At 40.1% G+C, this 18,741-nt stretch overlaps 2 protein-coding genes across 2 annotated transcripts in view; both read left to right on the forward strand.

Moving 5' to 3' along the window:
* The first annotated feature begins 62 nt into the window (after positions 1–62).
* Positions 63–12,922, forward strand: ovol1a (ovo-like zinc finger 1a). Its single transcript, XM_039821370.1, has 5 exons — positions 63–162; positions 8,672–8,901; positions 9,674–9,940; positions 11,231–11,375; positions 12,214–12,922. The coding sequence occupies exons 1-5, from the start codon at positions 63–65 to the stop codon at positions 12,525–12,527; spliced, it is 1,056 nt and encodes a 351-aa protein (XP_039677304.1). The 3' UTR covers positions 12,528–12,922.
* Positions 12,923–14,518: 1,596 nt separating this feature from the next.
* mus81 (MUS81 structure-specific endonuclease subunit) overlaps positions 14,519–18,741 on the forward strand; it is an 11,389-nt gene continuing 7,166 nt past the window's right edge. The window contains 11 exon segments of the mRNA XM_039821439.1: positions 14,519–14,618; positions 15,140–15,290; positions 16,335–16,464; positions 16,986–17,071; positions 17,290–17,323; positions 17,358–17,458; positions 17,702–17,782; positions 17,906–17,994; positions 18,120–18,323; positions 18,417–18,587; positions 18,664–18,741. The exon segment at positions 18,664–18,741 is cut by the window's right edge and continues 50 nt beyond it. Coding sequence (XP_039677373.1) covers positions 15,150–15,290; positions 16,335–16,464; positions 16,986–17,071; positions 17,290–17,323; positions 17,358–17,458; positions 17,702–17,782; positions 17,906–17,994; positions 18,120–18,323; positions 18,417–18,587; positions 18,664–18,741 — 1,115 coding nt within the window. The 5' untranslated portion in view covers positions 14,519–14,618; positions 15,140–15,149.

The raw sequence follows: 18,741 nt of genomic DNA on the forward strand, positions 1-18,741 counted from the left end.
TGAAAATCGTCTTTCTGAATACCTACATTTAAAAAAAAAAAAGCCCTGCGTGTTAATTAAGCATGCCGAGAGCCTTTCTGGTAAAAAAGGCGAATGTTTCGCCGGGAAAGCGGAACTGGAGCGAGCTGCCTGATCATGAGCGAGGGGACGTCTACATCCCAGGTGAGTCCACGCTGCTGTAATGAGCCACAGCCTATTAGTTGTTTAAAAAAAAATGAAAGAATATACACAGCGGGTCCTGGTGCGTTTACGCACGAATTTCGTGGATTTCCATGCGGTTTTGGATCCACCAGGAATGTGCGGGTGGGGAGTGTGTGTGTGTGTGGGGGGGGGGTCGGGTTGTGATTGTAACGGGGCGGCTCGCAGTCCCATCCGGGGCCCCAGAGAATAACGGGAAACACAGCGGGCCGTGAAGAGAGTGTATAGTTCCCGCATGCAGGGTGAACTTGCGGATGTTTGTCTTCTGGCCTGTTATTAATGTTTGTGTGTGAGTCAGAACAAACGTTTAAATCGGACTGTATTCACGTTAAAGTATTTAATTATTAAACATAGGCCTATACATTTTTTTTATTATTATTATTATTTAAAGCTCACATAAAACACATTACGTCAGTAGATAACAGAAGTCGGTATGTTTGCACTTTCATATCCGTCATTTACCAAGGCACTGTGTGTTGCGGCCTAACAGGCTATCAAGGGCCCGTTGCTTTTCACATAGCGACCTTCAACCCCTGATTGCAGCGCCCTTCCTCCTTGTACAGCTTGTATAGCCCTGCATTGGATTATGAATCCCACATATGAGTTTAAGTTGATTGAATTCATGCTCACAGTTAAACAATGAATAAATAAATAAAAAGCAGAATTCACATCAGTTTAGAAAAAAAGAAAGTCTAGCCCTGTACAAAAAAAATATACACATAATTACACAAAAGCACTCATATATGTATAGGCTACACACATACAAATAGCCATCCACTTATCAACCATTCATATGGTCCACGTAAGTGCCTTGGAAACACACACAAAAAAGACATAGGCCTAGATAATAAGAAATATAGACATTATTTCGCCTTTTGACTGCTCAGTCAGTTCTGTCCTTTTGGTGAGAGCTTGAGTTTAAAAGCTTAGTAGCTACAAGGTTGGGATTGTGAGCCTTGATGGGAATGATTCTTCCAGACCTAAATTCTCCTCACATCCTTTCAATCCAAAAAAAACCCTTCTTCAGACGTGACATGGGTGATGGCCTTATTGTTTTCATTGCTGTCCCGACGTCCCACGGGAAATAACGTTTTCTGACTTGGGTGCCTCAACTGGAAAAAAAAAAAAGAAAGAAAAAAAAGTAGCCTACAAGAGCTGACATGTTGTGAACTGTCAAATGTTGAGCTTGACGTCTGCGGCTTTTCAGTTACGTTGTGTTTGCACTTCTACTCCTTGAGAACAATCTCCATTGTTGCCATCGGCGGAGTTTTTATTGTAAGACCACGTCGGTATCGGATAACAAGTAACGGGACTACACCCAAAACCTCTCTCTCTCTCTCTCTCTCTCTCTCTATCACTCTCTCTCTCTCCCCTCCCCCTCTTTCTCTCTCTCTTGTCTTTTTCCTCCACATCTCATCACCGTTAACTTTTAATCATTGACTTTTACATCCTCTCTGGTGTTTGAAACCGGAACACTTGGATGAGCTGAACTGCGGCTAACTTTGAACGAACTAATAACCCTGTCAAATAACAGTTTAGAAGCATGCATGTATTTTCTGGAACCATCGGCAGCACACGTGAAGCTTTTGGACGCTATTTTTACGCACAGAAAACCACATTTACTTATTTAATGCAAGGGGATTCTGTAAACTGTGTGTTATTAGCCTAACTGTGACTTTTAGTCATGGTCAATCTTAAGTTAAAATATATAAAATATATAAAAAAAAATTATATATATATATATATATATATATATATATATATATATATATATATATATATATATATATATATATATATAAGAATAAATCGTCGTAGAAAAGTTATTTAGATCAAAATATTTAATTTGTCATAAGCATATCTGTAAGATAAAAAAACAACAACTGCGCGTCGGTGCGTAATACATAGTTAACACTCCTTACCAAACCCAGCAACTGTCTGAGCCAAAGTCTCTGGTATGTGCCGTTACTTGACGTACCTGCCTGACGTGTGGGTGAAAGACACGCACGCACGCACGCACACACACACACACACAAACACACACACAAATACACACACACACACACACACACACACACACACACACACACAGGTATGATAATTGCAGGCTTGTTGAATATTTGTATCAGGCGCTAGGTGCCATCCGTTTGGACAGTTTTTTTTGGTGTGGGTGCGTGTAGAAGTTTATTTTTATCTTCAATCCACAAACATGTGTCAGTGCCTGTTTCCGATGCATCAGCAGTCTCAAATTAGCCTCTAACTTCGACACATAACAAGTGTATATCACTCACACTGGCTGGTTTATCTGCGATCAGGCAAAACATTGCTTATAATTGCAAAAAAGGGTTTAAGGTAGAACTCTAACATGTGTAAAAGGCCACGCTGCCAAAGGAAAATACAAAGTATGGAAAAATGCAGTAAGTGCAAACATTAACACCTTACAGTATTACAAACTGAAACATTGATGCATTTCAATATTGACTGTGCGAGCCAGATGACACGGGGCATTTTAAGATAGGGAAGAAGATATAGATTATATCCAGAGGGGGGAATTCAGGTGTTGCAGCTCCATAAAGACCGAAATAAGTAAGGAAGTTAAAAAAAAAAAAAAAAAAAAAAAAAAAAAAGAATTCAAGGAACACGGAAAGATTAAGATCAGCAAGTCTAGTATATATGTAAACAGAGGACACCAGAATAATACTGGGATAATGATACTTACAATACTTAGTGTTGTCTGTGTTAATATAGCAAAATTGCTCTTAAAGATAAGCTCTTATTACAGGTTTTATAGATAGTATTCAAATATTATATTTTCTCGGATTTTAATCTATGAATGCATAACACAAACAGACAATTTAATCGGGATACCTTAAATTTGGTACTGACACGTGTTTGAGATAAGACGATTCATACTATTCACACACGTTTTTGTCAGTCATGCAAGCTGCAGCTCAGAGACTGTTAGCCTAGCATAGCATAAAGCCTGGAAACAAACCAAAAAAAGCAACAAAAGGCAGCTAGCCTTGCTCTGTCCCAATGGTAAATAAATCTGCCTACCAATAACACCTCTAAAGCTCAGATTTTCAGTGAAGTGCTAAACCCAAGATCCAATAGGCATGTTCCAAAAAGTAGCACATATAAAGTTTCCGACAAAATACAATATTTCCACGTGTTTAATTAGGCTCACGTCCCAACACATCCACGCTGACGCGTTTCAGCTCTGAAGAAGGCTTTGTTGCCGAAAACACGCCTAACTAAACTAACTTGGGAACTTGAGATGTGCTACCCTTTTCTTCACTTTTTGGAACACACCTCTAAAGCTCACTAATTAACACGTTATGTCCCGTTTGATTAATCAAAACAGGTATTGTTATTTACCTTTTGGACAGAGCCAGGCTAGTTGTTTCCCTCTGTTTCTAATCTTTATGCTAAGCTAGGCTATGCTAACCAGCTGCTGGCTGTGGCTCCATATTTAGCACACAAATGAGTGGTATCGGTCTTCTCGTTTAACTTTTAGATAAGCCCGCTGTTTCCCTTTGAACTTTTGAATTAGCGTGTTTCCTTTTTAACTTTTTGAATAAACGTGTTTCCTTCTATTTATTTATTTTTGATAATTGTTTTGGGCATTTTTAGGCCTTTATTTGACAGGACAGCTGAAGACATGAAAGGGGAAAGAGAGGGGAATGACATGCAGAAAAGGGCCGCAGGTTGGAGTCGAAAATGGGCCCAGCGCGTCGAGGGGCAAACCTCCATACATGGGCGCCCGCTATACCAACTGAGCCATCCGGGCGCTCAGCGTGTTTCCTTTTTAACTTTTTGAATTAGCGATTTTCCTTTTTAACTCATGAATACGCGTTTCCTTTTCAACTTTCCAATAAGCGTGTTTCCCAAAGTGGCCCAGTACAGTAATAAAGGATGTCAGCCTGACGATTTATCAGTTGGGCTCTAATTATGTGAGTTCATCGTATCAGAGGAGGTTTCCACTCATGGTCTATCCCAAGGCTTCTGCAAGGTTAATGTTTATTGGATAAGAGGAAATGTAACAGGCACTGAAGACAGCCCACTGCGGCAGATAGGACGCCTTCAGCAAACACACACACTCACACACCCTGTGTTTGTTAAAGTTATCTACCGATCGTTGGCTCCCAGTTGAGAGATGTCAAGTTCATTTCGAACAACACAACTCTGTCTCTCTCTCTGTGTCTCTCCCTCTCTCTCTCTACGGGGAAACAGTTGGGGTATTTCAAACCCCTCACCCTACCTACCTACAGACACACTTATCCAAGCACACACACACACTTCATTCATCGGTGAGGGGGAAGGGGGGGTGAACAAACAATACAAGATGAGATTAAATGTCCGGCCAGCAGCAGTCGCCACAGAAACTATCACCACGCAGGAATAATAAAGAAAGATTTACAAACACGGTCTGTATGCTGCTCTCCGAGCTAAAACAATCGAGTCACTCAAACACTTTGTGACGTAAAGAAACCATTCAAAGTTAGACATTTGTACTGGTAAATAGTTTAGGAGTTATAATGAAAGGGTACAAAAAGGTCTAAATGTCAACTATATATGGTTTAGACTTCCTCGAACGTGAGGATTTAACACTAATGTTGTATAATTGGACATTTGCAATCTTGGCCCGACAAAACAAGTATTTGAAGATGTCATTGTGGATATTTTTCACAATATTCAGATATTATGTACATTAAAGTAAAAACCTGGAAGATTGTGTGGCCGGGTCGGATCAGTGGTAGAGCAGGCGCACATACAGGGGCGTAGCACAACATTCTTGGCCCTGTAGAAAGGTGTTTTCTATGGGCCCCTCACCGCATCCACAGCTACTCATTCCAGTACTCCGCCCCCCAGTCCGACACCCCTGCGCACATATACTGAGAGGTTTATGCCTCGACGCAGAGGTCCAGGGTTCGAATCCGACCTGTGACAATTTCCTGCATGTCTTCTCCCTCTCTCTCTCTCCCCTTGCTCCCCTAGCTGTCCTATCGAATAAAGGCGGAAAAAGCTCCAAAATAATCTTAAAAAAATAAAATACTGGAAGATTTTCATTTAAATAAATGACTTTTAAGTCACTATCTATCGCTGATTGAGCCTATGATCCACCGATGAAAGCCCTTGCATTTGCATTTATTACGTACTGGGTGTCTGTGGCGACATTCCTGGAAAAAAATCACAAGTGGCCCTTAGTGACACGTTTTCCATCACCCTGTTGTGATTGGTCAGCCAGAGAGGATAGGCGGAGCTAGTGTAAAAGCTACACTCTTCGACTCACTTGTGTGTGAAGCGGCATAATGTTTTTTTTCGGTCTCTGTAGGGTTGCACGATATTGACAAAATATGATATTGAGATATCGATTATGAATACTGCGATATCAATATTAATTTCGATATTTTTTAACGTGTAAAATTACTAAACTTATGGGAAAATGCATCAAAATAGATCCATAACAAATAAAAAACAAGTTTTGTTACAACACAAGGGTTATTTCAACTGACAGTCATATTGGACTGGTTAAACATGAATAAATAAATAAGGACCATGTCTACAGAACAGGACATGTTTTACTGGTTGTACAGTATAAAACACTATACACAAAGAGCATGTCTACAGAACAGGACATATTAGAAACAATAAAAATAAATATAAAAAAATATAGCATACTTAAAGCGACACTTTCAATATAATATTGCGCAACGTGATAATGATATTGAGTCAATATATCATGCACCCCTAGGTCTCTGTTAGCGTTGCAAGTAAACAGTTACTATGGCCTAACAAACAAAGAAAAGAGTTAAGACTGCAGACAATGAAATGAAAATGAGATCCAAAAACACACCTGCAATTAAGGCTTGTCGCCATATGTATGTCGGCAATTATTTCTAAACGTCGAACAAATAATCCAAGTTAACCTCAAAAAAGGCGACAAAATCTCTGAAAAACTAACAAGAAAAAAGCCCAGTTTTGATTATTACCCCCCTAGTAAATTATGCCTATGCTGATACATACATACACAACACTCACAGACACAGTTGTCTTGTTGTTTTAGCTGTAGGGTCAGCTGGGCTAGCCAGAGGCCAAAGATATATATAAAAAAAAAAAAAAAAAAACGGGGATCTTGGCGATTTTAACTTTAAATGTTTAATTTATTAATCGTTATTGATTGGCATTCAGAAGGCATGTGTGTGTGTGTGTTGTAGGATTACGATGAAATGTATGTAGTTTTCTGACGACGCATCGTTACGTTCCTGCTCTTGACCAAATCTGAAAGGACCCAGCTGTTGATGTGTCACAGTGTACACAGAGCTGTCGTTGTGTGTCACAGCGTACCGTTAACTCCGCTGGTATACAGATCGGTTGTTTTGTCTTTTCATCTTTTCATCTGCGTGGCTTACTGGGCATGGGGCTCCATTTGCATATGCATTTGAGTTTTATCTGATTGAGGCCCGGCGTTGTCTTCACTGAGCTGAACCACACCTGCCTCCGGGCTACCTGAACACACACGCACACACACACACACACACACACACACACACACACACACACACACACACACACACACACACACACACACACACACACACACACACACACACAAAAACGCACACACAATAACATGCACACACACCTGTCTTTTGGAGTCTCAAAAGGTTTCTATGACTCTACATCTTGCTCTGTCTCCCTCATTGAGTGGTGTTTTGTTATATTGTACGCACACACACGCACACACACACACACACACACATATATATATATATACACACACACACACAAAGGCAGGCATCCACCCCTGCGGGGGTGAATTATTTGGAAAAGGTACAGAGCTGGTGCTGCAAGACTGTCTGGTCGGACAAGTCTAACTGTAATGGTTGTGTGTGTGTGTGTGTGTGTGTGTGTGTGTGTGTGCGCAAAATAAGAAGCACAAAACAAAAAGCCAAACGTGCACACACACAAATACATACTTAACTCTGCATGTTTGCTAATTGAGCGATTGTGCAAATAGGAACCGGTGCAGGCTGGTTGATCCACATTGTGAAATTCTATAGCACAAGAAATATCTATACTTCGTTCTCTCTCTCTTTCTCTTGATTTCCTACACTTTCTCGCCCCTTAGCCTCCTTTTCCCGTCTATTTTTTAAAGATTAAAGATGATTTAAAGAGATCACTGTCTATTTAGCTTACTTACATTTATAACGTAAGTAAATGTGAGAGCATGCTTGATTTTCATACATTTTCATGAATTATCGATGTGTAGGATGTGCTGCTGTATGAACCGGTGCGTATCGACACAGAAGCTCATTTAGTGATCAGAATAATCGTGTAACCAAAGGACTCTCTTTTTAAAGGAGCAGTGCAAGGATTTAGTGTTCCATATCGTCGACTCACAAGAAAAATGGTTAAAACTGAAGCTGCAGATGCCGAGATATTGTTACTTTTATTGAGGGCAAACTACAACAAACACTGGGTCCTACAATTTCCTCTAATCTTTATTTATCATAGTAAGCATACTGACAATCATGATGATAATCATTTTTCTAATCATCTTTATTAGGAGCACCTTTTTGAAACGGTGTTACAAAGAGTAAAATAATTCAGAAAAAAAAAAAAAAAATCAGGTAAAATCAGGATGTTATTTATATATTTTTTTACAATAGAGATTTATATATAAAGTGACTATAATCAATATTTTTAGAATTACAATTTATCAAACAACAATGGGACCATGTAAAAGGAGTTGCTCGTAATGATAAAACCTACATAAAATGAACATCCGATTCGGCAGCTTCCCCTTTAGCATCACTGAGCTTTATAACCAGTTCTAGCTCCTCCTTCAGCAACTTAAATACCAGGTAAATACCAGATATTTCCCTCAGGAGATGGTAGAGACCAAAAACAGAGCTAAAGGTGAATTGCAGGTTAAAGAAGAAACTTAACCCCATCAGGTTTCTTTCAACCAAATTGCCCAAAGATATAACGAATGGTTAACGCTCTTCCCAAGTAAAATGAAGGATCGGATCAGTACTTTCATTGAATTTTGGGTGTTTTCTTCAAAACAAAATTTATAGCATTTGAAAAAAAACAATTGAAATGGTTTCAAAACAGTATCCTGAATGAACTTTGACATATCCTTGAACACCCATCAACATATATCAACATATCAACATATATGTTCCTCCGATCTTATTAGTCAAAACTATCAGTCAAAATAATTCACAATTTCTGCTTTTTTAACTCCGCAATTAGGTATAATTTCATATGTATGAGGTTTATTGACCATGAATTCCAAAAAGAAGTGCAAAAGTAAGTTAGAATGAAGTTAGCTAAGAAGATGTAACACTGTTGGGTGGTAAACTTTATGCTTTATAAATGGGCAAAACAACAAGTGCATGGTCGCCGGCATAAGACGACACAAGGGTTAACCGGTGACACTGACTCTTCCTCTCTCTTCTTCCAGTCTCCATCTTCCCTCCGACCGCCCTGATTATGGAGGCCGAAGCCAGCCTTGCCGAGACGACGCCGCTCTGCCTCTCCAAGCGCTCCGTCTCCGACGCGCAGACACACGCCGAGCTGCCGTCCAGCACGATGCTGGGCCGACCGCAGAGCCCGGCGCCTTCGCCGGAGGAGAGGTCCGATGTCAGGAGGAGTTCGCAGGGCAGCTCTACATACGTCCGCTCCAAAATCAAGGTGAGGGAAACGTGGGATGCGTTGGCTGACAAATAGGGCCTCCTTAGTAGCCTATCGAATATCCAAAAATGCTTTGTCATTCAATACCAAATCGTAAAGATGTGGCCGGAGGAGCCTGGGATCGAACCGACAATCTTGTGGTTGAGGGGAGACCACTCTCTTTGATGCGTTACATAAGGAGGGAAGGTTTTGGGGTACCAACTGAAATATGTAGATCAAAATGTCTGAATTACAAAAGACTACACCCCATAAACTGGTGTATATTTTTCTTATTGAATGTCTTAATTGGACCTATATCTTCGCTTTATTTCCAGATCAGGTATCATTTTCAAATAATGATTTCATTTTTTATTAAATTCTTTTTTCACGTGTTAGATTTACAATTTGGGGGTTAAAATAATCGACTCCCCAATTAAAATTGATCTTTGTTTGAGTGATTTTATATCAATTAATAAAATCCCGAAATCAATCTTTTAATATCTGCCTTTTCACCATGGATGTGTTAGCACAAGTTCTCTGAGAATGGCTTTTATATCCAAGCTAATTGTAACTGAAATCTCCCTAACCAAATTGATATTGAATCAAAATGTAATCGAATCGGGACCTTGTGAATTGGAATCGAATCGATTTGGGATATCATTGGCGATACCCAACCCTAGTGGGATTGCAGCTCAGTGTTAGAAATTAATGAAACAATGTCTTTATAATTTCAGATAAATTTAGTCGAATGTGAATAATTAATGTGTCTATCTGTTCACTCTTTCCCTGACAGGTGACTACAGGCGAGTTACCACCCGACCTATCTCTTCTTCCTCTCTCTCTTCCTCCCATTCCTGCCCCGCCAGCTCCAACTCCAGCTCCAACTCCAGCTCCAACTCCAACTCCAACTCCAGCTCCAACTCCAACTCCGAACGCCACTGTGATGCCAGTTGCCTTGACGACAAGCTCCGACCCCAGGGAAGCGGTCTCGATGGTGACCAGATCAGCAGGTCATAGTCAGAGATCGCAATCGGGGGTGACGGCGGCGTTTGTGTGCCAGGTGCGTTTTTTGTTGAAGTAATATACTTTATAATTCTTAAATCAGTGTGGTTAAGAATCGAGACATTCACCATAAACACACAAAAAATGTTCATTGAAAACATTGCCAAAATATAACACATGTATGTAATTACCTTTGTTGATGATTAGGGATGTAACAATGCATCATGAATCGGTTTAAAATCAATATAAATGTGTAAAGATGATAACCGGTTAAGATAGAAAATGAATTGCGATGCAGTTTTTAAACGTCCCAGGGCGTAATCTACGTGAGATTTCACTTGTTTGACTTCAGACGTCGCTACGTCTTCTCAGTTCATTTATTTGAAGAGATTTCTTTCTATTCATTTATTCATTTGGATGTGGGATTTGTTTTAGAAATCTAATTATTATTTTCATTTCATTTCTGTTATTTAAGATAAAATGCAATTTCAGTTGCACTTTTAATAAGTGGACACATCTGTTGTTTTGATCAGTTTATAGAAATACATGAATATTTCCAGTAATTTGTCTGCAGCTCATTCTGTTAAAACAGAACAGAGCCTGAGAAAATCGTTATCGGGAACTTAAAATGGTGAGTCGGATGGAATCGTGAGCTGAGTATTGTTACAGACATACCGTTACACCCATAACGATGATATTAATTCGCTCTACTAGATAGCTGCATAACAACAACGTCGAGGTGACAAGACATAGCAGCCGTGACGCCAGATGCTCCTCGTTGTTGCATTTCAACAGTACCAAAACATGGATAAACCAAAAAAAAAATTGTCTTTGCAAATGTTTTATGAGGAAGAAAATGCATGAATTGTGTTTGTTAGGCTTCAGGGACACACACACACACAAACACACACACACACACACACTCTCCCCTTTTGGTTGGAAACACTCAGGCAGGTAGACTGCTGAACAACAAAACATGATGCTAATTTTTCACACTGCTGCTAAATTCTATATATTCCACCTCCACCTCACGGTGAACCTAACTTATAACAATCAGTGCTCTGTTACAAGTCTGCTTATGCCCTGTCTTTTGTTGTCTGTTGTCTGTCCTGTCCCTTGTCTGTCTTAAATGTTCTACTTTAAATAGCAATTGCACTTTATGTGTAGTCTATAATGTGTGTGCACTAACAGCGTGCTCAGCGTGTAACACCACTTGATCCACGGTGACACGTTGTTTCGTCTCACTATATACAGTCTATGTGGTTGAAATGACAACAAAAACCCACTTGACTTGACTGGACTTGAACATTGAATGCTGACATGATGTTTGTATTATTGCTGCATGTAGGTTTGCCAGAAGACCTTCCAGTACCAGCGCATGTTAAACAGACATCTCAAGTGTCACAACGACACCAAGAGGCACCCGTGCAGCTTCTGTGGCAAAGGCTTCAACGACACCTTTGACCTGAAGAGACACGTACGCACACATACAGGTAGCTTCCCACTTTCATGTTTGTCACACACGTGCATTAACACAAAGGTATATATAACAATAATAGATGCAAGAATATGATACATATTCAAATCAGTGGTGGGAGAAGTATTTAGATAAAAAAATAAAAATGTAAAAAAAATACTCTGTTAAAAGTAAAAGTATGTAAGTAGCATCAGGAAAATGTACTTAAAGTATTAAAAGTAAAAGTACTCAATGCAGAAAAATCCTCCCATTTTAGAAAGTGGAAAGGATCCAAACAGTTGTGTGTTTAATGGTCTAATCATTTCAGCTGGACAGGCTGTTACATTGTTGGTGTTTGGGTGCAAAAATCTTAACGTGAAAAGTAACTAGTAACTACAGCTGTCAGATTAATGTAGTGGAGTAAAAAGTACAATATTTTACTCGGAAATGTAGCGGAGTAGGAGTAGAAAGTGGCATGAAAAGAAAAGTAAAGTACGAGTGCATCAAATGTGTACTTAAGTACAGTATTTGAGTAAATTTACTTAGCTACATTCCACCACTGATTTATAAAATGATATAAAAGCCTTTTTTTTTTTTTACATCAAGGCCAGGGGACTACACAAGAAAAAAATGTTGGGCCTTTTGGCCAATGCTGGCATTTTTAATTCATGCAAAAATCATGTGTTTTATGAATTTGCACTGTCCCCTTCTTAAATAAAGTGAACTGAATGACATTTGCCTTCTGCCATAAAAACACTGTCTTCCCCTCTGCAGTCAGTCTTGTTAACAAGGCCCTGGACCCCCACTGACATTGACTCTTAACCCTTAACCTTCTGCTGATTCTGATTCTGGCTTGTCACATTTTCCAAAAACAGGAGTCCGTCCCTACAAGTGCACGCTCTGCGAAAAGGCCTTCACCCAGCGCTGCTCCCTGGAGTCCCACATGAAGAAGATCCACAGCGTCACGCAGAAGTACGCCTACAAGGAGCGGCGCAACAAGCTGTACGTCTGCGAGGAGTGCGGCCTCACGTCGGGATCTCAGGATGAGCTGGTGATCCACCTCCACTCGCTTCACCCCGACAGCGCGCTGCTGAAGGGGAAGGCCGCGAGGAGAGCCGGAGGAGGATCGTCCCCAGGCTCCGCCCACGGAGCTGACAGTGATGATACCACTGGATCGGCGGGGCAGTAGAGAGGGGGGGGGGGAACCCGGAAGATCATCAAATGACAAACTCTGTACATTGGGACATATAAGTGAAGTGATGCAAGGACAGGTGGATGCTAATTTAGATAGCAGTGGGGAAAGTACAGTAAATGTCTGTAGCTATATGTGTGTGTAAATGTATGTGTGTATGGATTTGGGTATCTGTATTTATCACACCTTAAACCTTAAATTAAATAATGCAAGGCCAAGCCTCTCTTTAAATGTATATTTTGCTCATTAACGGCTCATAACAACACCAACATGTTTTTCTTCATCTGTATTGCGTGTGAATATTTCCTATGGGCGTGTCTCTGTACAGCAAAAAAAAGATGAGTTTTTTTTCTATGAAAGTACTTTGTTCATTAAAGGAAGTAATATATATACATGATAATTCGTTTTCTTTTTTCGATCAAATATTTAGGTTACGGCATTCAAGTGAGGACAGGAAATGTTGCTACAGGCACAGAAGGAAATCTTGGCATGACTGTCATAAAAAGGGAACATGTTCTATACCGAACAGTACCACACGTCAGTAAAAATAAAAAAAAAAAAAAAAAAAAAAAAATCCATTCCTCTAAAATACTACAGTTATTTGTAAGCAAAATTGTTATTAAAGTTTCCTCTTATGTTATTTTTTTTAGTCAAAAGAGTCAGCCTAATTTTATACAGTATGTCTTTTACGGCCTCAGCTGCGGTGTTACATTTGAATACAAAAGTGTGAGTTCATTATGCTTTGCACTGCCTCTACAAACATTATGTGTGAGTGAGTGCATGGAAGATGGCTGTTTACGCTAATTATGCTACTTTTTTTTTCCCCTCGAGCTTTTGACTGTGTTTGAGAAAGAGAGCGGTTGTTGTTGGGTGAAGGTGAGGGTGTGGATTCTTGGTCTCTGTCGGGTCTTGTTGGAGGAATCCTGCAAACGCCCTTTCAGCCTGAGGAAACACAGAGGCGGATTCAAGTGAAGACCAGATAACGGTCTTGGAAGTTAACTGACACTGATTGTATTAAAGAGGCTCCGGAAGTGATTTTGTCATTCACACCGTCCTTCTTCTGGTACATCATTGTTATTTCAAAGCATTGCAAAATAATGTAGTTAAGACTGTTTTGCCACGTTTGGTTATTAGTATATAGCTGACTTAATTCATTTTTTTGTTAGATTCCTTTATAAAGCCATTTGGTTTTTTGGGGTTCACACACAATCTATATTTATAGCCATGCTCGTGCTGTGGCTCTGGTGATTGTTTTTCTGGAAATTTTAGTTTGTCGTTCGGTTGGTCCACCACTTTGGTCCACAGTGAAATATCTCAGTAACTTTCAGATGTATGGGCTTAACATTTTGTAGAGACAGACATTCATTGTCCCCATAGGATGAGTCATACTGACTTTAGTGTTCCCCTGACCTTTCTTCTTGCACCACTGTGAGGTTGACAATTGTGGTTTTGTGTGAAATGTGTCAACATCTTTTAGATGAATTGTCAGAAGCTCAAAGCAAGTTCAAGTACAGCCCCACAGAAGTCACCACATACTGTAAATGTCGTGGAGTACAATATTTGCCTCTGAGGTGTAGTGGAGTGAAAGTATAAAGTAGCAGAAAATGAAAATACTCAAGTAAAGTACAAGTTGGCCAAATAGTACTTGAGTCTACTAAATGTATATGCTATTTTCCCAATACTGTTAATTAGTAATTTACATTTATTCATCCCTGTATTTCTTTCTCTTTCACGTGAGATACACCAACTTGTTTTCAAGGGGGTTTCAAGTTAGCACACCTCAAAGTATACAAATAATAATGCTAATTAATGAAACAATTCAACTACAAAAAAAACTATTAAAAAAACCACAAAATTAAAAATAATAATAATAAACTAGAAATCAAATAAATGAACACAATATCATAATAATAAAAATATTTTAAAATAAAAATATTTTTAAATATTCGCCGCTAGATGTCACTGTTGATATTTTTGCCCCCGGCCCTGTCGTCTTCTTCCGGTGACGTGATGTCAACAAAGAACACGTGATCTGCTGTGTCTTTGAATGCAAGGCGCCAGCAACTGCTGCAAACTCACAGGTTAAAGGTGAGCCGCATTTACACGCACAAGCACACTTTACCTCACTTTTTCCTCTGCTACATCCCTCTACACATGTTGCTTAAACACGGTGGCTTGTCAGCGAAAAACTTTCACGTTCCTAATTAGGGGCTGCCAGCGTTAGCTTAAATGTTAGTTAAAGTTGCAGTTGTCTCCATGCGTCAACAGTAGTGAAAGCTGTAGTAACATACAGTTTACTAGCACTCCTGTCTTATTTGTGTCTCACTAAATCAGTCGTACACCCAGTCCTGTCCAACTTCTACCTGTGGACATGTTGTTACGCTGTTTGTATGCCCCAAAAACAGCGTAATGCGTTGTTATCGACTGGCATTGCTAACAATGGCTAACCTGGCTAGAGCTAACCCCACCGTGAATTCCGACTTGTCAGTCAACTCATTCCCAGGTAATTGTCAATGTAAATGTAACGTTTGCTTGTCTTTGATCATGTCGTGGTGTGCTGTGTGTTATGCTATCAGTATCAGTCTAACGTGTAATTTCTCTCCTGTCAGACCCAAAGGGATGCCAGCTGCGGAGCCGGTCCGGTTGGGTCGCAAACGCGCCCTGCCCTCCTGCCCCAACCCGCTGTTCCTCAAGTGGCTCACTGAGCTCCGGGACGAGGCCAAAGAGAAGGGACTGAAGATCCAGTACACCTACCAGAAGGTAAAGAGGGTGGTCTCTTCACTCCGGGGCTGCAGTTTTTGTGTTTAGTGCATATAACTGTTGTATATTTATCTCTGAAGAAAATCCGATACATAAAACTTGCTAAAGAAGTCCACCGGGGACCAACTACAACCATTAGTTTTGAGAAAATCTATTCATTGAATATGATCACCATTATTGGGCAATATTCAAATAGTGTACAATAACCCAAACTGCATATGACACTGTATATTAGGGCTGGGCAATATGTAGAAAATCAGATATCACAATATTCTTGACCAAATACCTCAATATCGATATTGCAGCGATATTCTAAAGTCGACAATTGGTGCTTTAACAAAATATCTTCACACTTAGATTTTAGATAAATCATCATATAATATCGATATATTGCCCAGCCCTACTGTATATAAAACCATACTTAATTTTTCATATGTATATAGTGTCTCAACTGTGCACCATACCCCCCTTCCCCCCCCCTTTTTTTTTTTTGCTCTACTTCTTTTATTACATGTTATATTTTTTACATATATGTTGGCACTGGGAGGGAAAGGAGTTGCTTTTAATCTCATTGTACATGTGTAAAGTGACAATAAAAAGGCATTCTATTCTAAAAGTAGCCTAATTTAGCCCGTTTTGATGCAATTTTGGATTGGATTTGGATTTTGGACTGTCAGTTTTTGGTCAGACAGTCCAAAAAATATTAGTAAACATGAACAGCTCCCTCCCAAATCCAAAAACTAGAGAAAAATGTGTGATGTTATCAAGTATAAGGTCTGGATGAATTTGTGGCAGAGCTGTTGTATTAGATCACATTAGATTGTATGTGTGTACCTAATGAAGTGGCCGCTGAATATAATGTGTACTTTAACTAGTTGTACTTCAAGTATATTTCGATGCTGATGTTTTTGTACTTTTGCTTAAGTAAGATTTTGTGAACAGTGCAGGACTTTTACTTCTAACAGAGTATTTCTATACTGTGGTATTACTACTTTTACTTAAGTCTATCTTTATTTCTGTGTATTTCTTTGTGTCTTTGTCCAGGCCATCGGCTCTTTGAATAAGTATCCATTACCGCTTCAAAACGCCAAAGAGGCAAAGATCCTCCAGAACTTTGGAGACGGCATCTGTAAAATATTGGATCAAAAACTGCAACGGTACCTTAAAGACAACGGTAAGAAACGCATGTTGTATGTTAGATTATTTCTTGTCCAGATATGACATTGCCAGGAACCAAGGCTGTGAAGATCAGTCGTTGCAAAGGAATCTGTAAAATAGGAGATCATTACAAAAATATAGATTGGTGGCTGCATTGAGAGTGGGAGAAACTACAAAAAATACAAGATGGTGGTAAACTAGTGGTAAAGAATATTTTCAGAAGGGAATGAATTTTGAAGGAATCAATTGAAATATGAATACTGTACATATATGAACTACAAATATTTCACACCATGAGCATTTAAGAAAAAGGTGGAGCAGTTCAGAGTTGAAATCATAGGTCAATAGAATCACAGGCAACTAGTCAAATCAGAAAACAAACAAAAACACACACACAACCTAATTTGTATTAAGCAATTTGTATCATAGTTGGAGATTTGTCATAACAAAGTAGTCTTAAAGTATGTTGAAGTGTTTTAGTTTATGTATGTAATCACACCAGCTCCTCTGTCTTTTTCCTCTTTCCGTCTCCATCAGGCCCAGACGCTCCTATTCACTCTCTCCCTGAAGGAGCGCCCCGTCCTGGCAGACAGGACAACAACAGCCTGGCTCCCTCCAGAAAGGTAACTTAGATAAGATGAGAGAGATTATGGTCATCCTTCTATATACAGGGCAGTACTGTACATAGAGGAGCAAAATTGTGTTTTGCCCGGTCCCACTGCAACAAAAAAAAGACCACCATTCTGTGTTATATCAGTCAGTGATAAGAGGGAAGTAAAAATAGAAAAGTGTTTATAGGTGTAACCTCTAACGTTCCTGTGTCTTCCATCTTTCCTTGTAGAAGAATGCAGCAGGGGATCAAGGGAAAGACAAAGGAGGAGGAGGGAAGAGGAGGAGGAGGAGGAGGAGGAGGAGGAGGAGGAGGAGGAAGGAAGAAGAAAAGGGACTACGTACCCCAGAAGAGGTCTGGAGGTTATGCTGTGCTGCTCACACTTTACAGGCAGTCCCAGGTACACCTTTCTCCATCACATGTAGTTGAAATGTTTCAAAGTATTGCATTGTGGCTTTAGTAATCCAAATCCCATTGTATCCTCTCTCTCTCTCTATCTATCTATCTGTCTATCTATCTGTCTATCTATCTATCTATCTATCTATCTATCTATCTATCTATCTATCTATCTATCTATCTATCTATCTATCTATCTATCTATCTGTCTATCTGTCTATCTGTCTATCTGTCTATCTCTCTCTAGATCCCAGGTAGCAAAGGTTATATGTTTAAGATGGAGCTACAAGCAGAAGCGCAGCATCTCTGCGATAAGTCTTTCACTGTCGTAAGTGAAATATCATTACATCCGTTTTTTAATGTTAACCCCTGGTTTAGATATCTGTTTATCTTCTTGTGCAGTCGATTTATTTCAAAATGGAGTCTGTTCCCTCTTTTATTTTGTCTGTAGCCAGATCTAGGCAGTAAGTACACTGCCTGGTCTTCAGTCAGCACTCTGATTCAGAAGAACTTTGTGATGAAGACCCACAACCCTGCAAGGTACACAGGACACAGTGAGCAGTGTCGGGACGCTGACAAACGTCTAACCTAAGTTTAGTGCAGTTTTTCCGTGTCATTTAATACCACAGCGACGTGAATTTAGTTCACTCTCCTTTCTCGCCCAGGTATTCTCTGACAGAAGAGGGCCTGGCTTTGGCGGAGCGACTGGAGTGCACAGAACAAGGGGCTAAAGATGGCCCGGATGGGGACAGAGAAGAGGCTAGAAGTGAAGGAGAGGGGGACGCGGAGGAAGGGGACGGTGGTCCTGGGCTCGTGGACCTTACCGCTAGCGATGATGACGAAGAAGAGAAGGAAGAAGACAGACTACAGTAAGAGTGCTTTAAATAAGTGAAGTCTTCACCTTCTGCTCTTTTTTTTTTTTTTTCCCTGCTGGAACAAAAGGAATCGTCTTCTCTCCACAGCCCCACGGAGAGGCCGACCTGCGAGGCCTCGCCAAGGAGGGACGTTGACGGGATGGGCTTATCGGAAAACCCCCAGAACTCCCATGCGACGAGCAGAAAGCCGAATGCAGCGTGTCTTCTGCCCGGAACCTACGAAATTATACTCTGTGTTGACTTCATTGAGACAACTGGGTAAGAGAGCTGTCTGGACATACGTGTACAGTACATGCACATGTGTATTTCATGACGTTTTGATTTGCCCGTGCAGCGGCAGCAGCCACCGCAAGCAGGAGCTGGTCAAAGAGCTTCAGAGGAATGGAGTGACCTTCGATGTTAGGAAGCTAAA

This window comes from Perca fluviatilis, chromosome 14, assembly GCF_010015445.1.
Source record: "Perca fluviatilis chromosome 14, GENO_Pfluv_1.0, whole genome shotgun sequence".
Classification (NCBI taxonomy): Eukaryota; Metazoa; Chordata; class Actinopteri; order Perciformes; family Percidae; genus Perca; species Perca fluviatilis.